At 57.1% G+C, this 5,239-nt stretch overlaps 1 protein-coding gene across 1 annotated transcript in view; it reads left to right on the forward strand.

Annotated features, from left to right (window-relative positions):
- The window catches only part of TMEM140 (transmembrane protein 140), a 5,863-nt gene extending 1,853 nt beyond the window's left edge, over positions 1–4,010 (forward strand). Inside the window, 4 exon segments of the mRNA XM_009290081.2 lie at positions 588–706; positions 1,312–1,427; positions 2,233–2,817; positions 2,820–4,010. Of these exon segments, the coding sequence (XP_009288356.1) occupies positions 1,415–1,427; positions 2,233–2,817; positions 2,820–2,872 (651 nt within the window). The 5' untranslated portion in view covers positions 588–706; positions 1,312–1,414 and the 3' untranslated portion in view covers positions 2,873–4,010.
- Positions 4,011–5,239: the final 1,229 nt, after the last annotated feature.

Genomic DNA, 5,239 nt, shown 5'->3' on the forward strand with positions numbered 1-5,239 from the left:
GTTACACTTTATAAATAAATAAAATTTAATAATTTATTAATTTAATAATTCATTTAAGAGAAATAAGAAGTAATTAAGAGAAACAATTTTTAGTTGCTTTTCTATTTTGTGGAGGGGGGGGTCAATAAAAGCTAACGTGAGATGATTGAACAAAAAGCCCGTGTTTCTACAAGCCTGCCTCCTTAGGAAACAGGTCTAAAGAAATACGACAGCAAGGGTTGGTAGGTGGGCAGGGCCAGGAGCCGGCTGGGCTGTACCGGTCCCAGCTCTGAGTTCCGACAGAAATCCCCGGGGAGCTGGTCAGCTAACCAAGGAGCCCCCTCCAAGCACAGCTTGTTCTCCCTCTGAGGGCTGCGAGGCAGGATGGCAGGGAGAACGGCGAGCAGGCGTGAGCCCTTGCGGGACAGGGAGAGGAAGAGCAGCAATGCCTGGCTGCAAGAGAGCACATGTAAAGACGGACAAACCAAGAGGCAATACCAGGGGCAAGACAAACCCTGGTGAAATTACATGTGCATGAGGTCTCATTCTGCAGCATGCTCTGGGCCCAAGCACGGCTATTTTCCTGGTCGTTTGTGTCTTCATTGTAGATTCAGAACAATGGGCATCCTCCATGTGACCTTCCAGTGTCTCCAGAAGCCCGTTGTGAAGAAGACCTCCAAGGGAAGCTACAAGAAGAAGTGAGGTATTGACCAGGGGAAGGGGACAGGTCAGTGTCTGGATGCGGTGACCCCCTTCCATGCTGTGTGTGTGTGTCCTCCTCCTGGCTATGACTGTGTGGAGGAGGAGAAGTTTGGGACGGAGAAGCTTTATCCCTGTGCACATTAAACATAGGTGGCCCACTCCCAAGTACCCAGGGAGACGGGGAGTGGGAGGGGGATGCTTGAAGGGTCTCTAGTCACCAGCGCTGCAGCTAGGCACCGGGTACAGATTGAGTGGGGTCTCTCCTGGCACTCTAAAAACTCAGAGGCTGTATCAAATCCACAAGCAGCTGTGGGGTCATGGCCTTGGACGTCCAGGACTTCGGGATGATATACCACTGGGCAATGGGCAGTGGAGGGGAGACAGCAGGACTGAATGTTGTGAACTTCTTGAGGGAAGGCGGTAAATGATTTACAGGAGATAATGCTTGGCAAAGGCAGGAAAGGGGTTATTTGCAGAGCCTCAAGCCGGAGGCTGAGCTTGAAACCAAGGTCTCCGAGCTCCTTGGCCTGTGTCTGTGCCTCTGTGCAGACCCAAGTGGCCCATGCTGCGATGCCGCGTGGCTCTGCAGCCAGTGATACCCCTTCCTGATGCCACTTCCCTGTTTTTCAGCACGAAGCAGAAGCCTGCAAGAGGGCACTAAGGACAGTCCACATTTCTGGGAGAGGAGCAGGGAGTCGGGTTTGCCAGGCAGTCTGAGAGAGGAGCGAGGAGCATGGCAATCGCAGGTCTGTCTCCATAGCACCCATCTCCCCGGGCCCCAGAGAAGGGCGAGCAGCTGCGGGTGGGTCCGGTGTGCCTCTCTGTGGTGGACAACTGCCTGTCCGCGTGGGGCATCGGTCCTCAGGCAACCAGAACAGAGGCGCACCACGTCTGCCAGCCTCAGTGGGGAGCAGGGCTGCCGGCGATCAGCCCTGCTGTGCCCAGAAATGTACAGGCATGCAAGGGCCTCAGGGGCATGTGGATGCTGGAAATGAGTGGCATCAATGGCATCGGGTGTCCCAGAGCTATGGGGGGGAAAGGGGACGGGGAGGCAGGGGGAGTCCTGCACTTCAGACCCTGTCATGCCTGCGTTTTACTCAGTCGTCCAAAGACCACAAGGGGTGTCCTTGTCTGACCAGAACTGAAAGAAACGCATTTTCCCAGAATAGCTCTTAACCCCCTCCTTACCAGACAGCAGTGTTTTGCTCCCTTCCAGCACTGCAGTTTGCTGACAAATGCCTATTTTGTCCAACGTGAGACCATGGTGCAAAGGGAGTGTGCGGGGCTAAAGGAGCCACACTAGCCTCATCCCCTGTCCTCCCAGTGCTGGTCCATGCACAGGACATCATTAAGCCACCTTTGCTGTGACCAAAAATGCACCCCCCTTGACCCAGTAACACATGCGCAGCACAGTCAGAGGCAGGACTGAGATCCTCCTCCTCTACTTACAAGGGGAGTCCCAAGACCTCAGTTGACAGGGGCTCGGAGCACACCTCGGGAAGGGTGCCGTAACACACAACAACCAAGGGGTCCCCCCTTCATGTTTTGCAGCAGGCGTCCCCACAGCAGGCTTTACCATGGTATCAAGAGAGCATGCGGGCACCAGGATGGGTCTGCTGCAACAGAGGTGCACCGGGCACCTGCTCTGTGCGCTGACCCTCCTTGAGGCCACCGGGGCCTTGGCCTTGATGCTCTACGCACTGCTGTGGGAAGCCGGGAACCTGGTCGACCTCCCTGACAAACGCATTGGCTTTTACAACTTCTGCCTGTGGAATGAGACAGCTGGGGAGCTGCAGTGCCTGGAGTACAAGCATTTGCAGGTGATGGGCATCAGCCTACCAGGAATGGTGCTAGCCAGGGTTTGCGTGTATGCCTGCCTGGTCTTCAGCATCTTCTACCCCATTTTTGTTGCACATGTGAAGTGCACAGAGGAGAGAGAGGGCTGGAAGGTGATCCTCATCATACTCATCATCAAGACCATAATCCTGTCTGGAGGCCTGGGTACGTTTCTGTTCCAAACCTCGCAGTGGATTCACCCCTCTGATTTCACTGGGGGCTTCCTGGCACTGCTTGGGACTCAGGCTCTGCTACTGCTCCAGATGCTCACTGTCACTATGTACCTCAGCTGGGCCAAGCACACACGCCTGTGTCAAAGCCCTTTACTGAGGAGGCCCTGCCCATTGAGATTTGACAGCGAAGAAGATGCAAGAGCTGTTGATAACCTGATTTAAAACAGTAATCCCGCTACAGCTTTAGACACTGGCAGGAATTTGATGCTTAGTCCAAAGGCCCATGTCCAGCCATGCTCTGGCACACAGCTGTGTGCAGCGCTCCTGCAGCAAGCAGGCAGCAGACACCAACACCCCCAGCACAGCATGGAAGCTTCCCGGGAACAGCGTGTGTAACACACCCCTCGGCCTGGGGCACAGCATCAAAGCGACGGCATTTCTGGCCCTGACTCAGAGGACAGTGAAGGGGACAGATCAGAACCAGCACACAGTGGACACAGCCCTCTGGACATATCTAGCCTAAGTATAGACAGGCAGAGAAGCAAACAGGCCTCCTTTCTTGGAGTTGCCCAAAGAGACTCTGCTCCTTCTCCAACTCCTGGACTAACCAGGGATGCAGTCGAGGCAATTGTGACTTGAGGAGCTGTGGCTTCACACTGCCATCGCAGCAGTGGCAGCCCCAGAAGTGCACTGGAAATACTCTCTTCAGCAGGAGCACCTGTACTTCACCTGCTAGAACAATACCTGGAGCAACTCTGCTTTAGTTCATTAGGGTGAAGTGGCCCACATCCAACCCCAGCAGCAGCAGAGCCCCTGGATGGGCAGCCTAACAACTTGCTGAACACTGAACACAGCCCTAATGAGGAGAGTTTCCACGAGGAAGCAGAGGATTTTGGTGCAGAGCCCCAGGTTTATCCCCACTGATATTACGGGGCTGAGCCCAGCACCCCCACCAGCCTTTGAGACTCCAGGAGAACTGGTTCTGTGCGAGGACAGCTCACCACAAAGCTGTCATACCAACACACGCCCCACGCAGGGGTGTGCTCGGGGAGCAGGACCCGGGCTGCCAAAGGCTGGGGTGCAGTGCCCCAGCTGGGCCATCATAGCCAGAGCACTGGATGGGGTCTCTCTGCCATGGCGGTGCACAGCACCGCTCCATGCCATGCCTGTAACCTCGCACAAAGAAGCGCCTGCTTTCCCCCCCATCCCCTTTGGGGACATGAGGGTCTGTTTTCTCTCCTGCTGCGGTCTGGGTGGGGATGTGGCTGGTGATGCGGGTTTGACTGATTCTTCATTTCAGTAAAGGCTCTTGCACCTGCCCCAGCCTCATGTGGTTTGTTCATCCCCGCTTCGGACCGGGAAGAGGATGTTGAGCCATCCTCATCCCTTCCTAGACCCCCATGCACGCTGCCATGGGGTCAGCCCCCTCAGGATGGTCCCTGCCCCTGCCAGTCTGCTCCCACCCATGTCTTCCTCACCTATGGGAGGCCTGCCCAAGCCTGGAGGCAAATTCAGCATCAGGTCCAATGGGGCCAGCCTGCCAGGCCCCACTGCAGCTGTCACAGAGGGACCACAAGGGCGAGGGAGCCCCAAGGCTGAACCATGGCTATCGGGCTCTGCAGAGCCAGCAAAGGCCTTCCAGGGCCAGCAACTCCCTGCTCCCCTCCAGTCCCAACACAACCCACCAAAGGGACACTCACAGAAACCCAAATGTCCTCTTTAATCTGTCCATGCTCTGAGATGCCAAACAGACGTGAACATAACCGAATCTGGAGCCAAAACCCACTGAACCCAGCACACACGGGGAGGAGTGCGTGCCCCCTTCCTTTTCCCCCATGGCCTTTATGGGCCTCCTACCAGCTTCATAGGCCACCAACACGGCAGATACACAGCCCACTCCAGGCCCTCCTCCCACCATCCTCAGTGCTGTGGGAGGGGACACCCTCCTCACCGTCCCCTTTGCTCCTGGGGAGCCGCAGAGGAAGCAACATTAGCTGAAAAAGATCTCCCTGACGTATTTCAGAACATCGTCCTCGGAGTCCTCCCAGCCTGTCCTCTCTGCGTCGGCATCAGCACCAGCGTCAGGAGGGGATGGGAGAGCCAGACTGCGGTCGCTGCCTCCCCCCGTGCTGGCTGTGCTTCCAGGAGCCTCGTTTGGTGTTGGCTGGAGCTCCTGCTCCTCTTCGCTCCCGGACCAGGCCTTCTCCTCACCTTCCTCGCACTGTAGATTCTGACCAAAGGGAAAACAACCAGACCTGGCTGTGCGCGACTTCACCCCGGGAGCGCTCCAAGGAGTAGGGGGGGCAGCCCAACATCCCCGCAGGACACCCCCTCCCCAGTCCCCAGGTCCGCGGTGGAAGCTGTTTTTGTCCCGCAGCGCCCGGCGGGGTGGCCCGGGGGCAAAGGCAGCTGCTCCGGCCCCGGCATACTTCGGGAAGAGGACGAGGGGACCAGGAAACCCGGGCGGCGCTCGGGAGCCACTCCCCAGACCCACCTTCCGGATGGGGGCCGCCAGGGAGCCGAGGCGGCAGGGCTCACTGCCCGCGCCC

Source organism: Aptenodytes forsteri, unplaced genomic scaffold (assembly GCF_000699145.1).
Source record: "Aptenodytes forsteri isolate BGI_AS27 unplaced genomic scaffold, ASM69914v1 Scaffold284, whole genome shotgun sequence".
In the NCBI taxonomy this organism is placed as follows: domain Eukaryota; kingdom Metazoa; phylum Chordata; class Aves; order Sphenisciformes; family Spheniscidae; genus Aptenodytes; species Aptenodytes forsteri.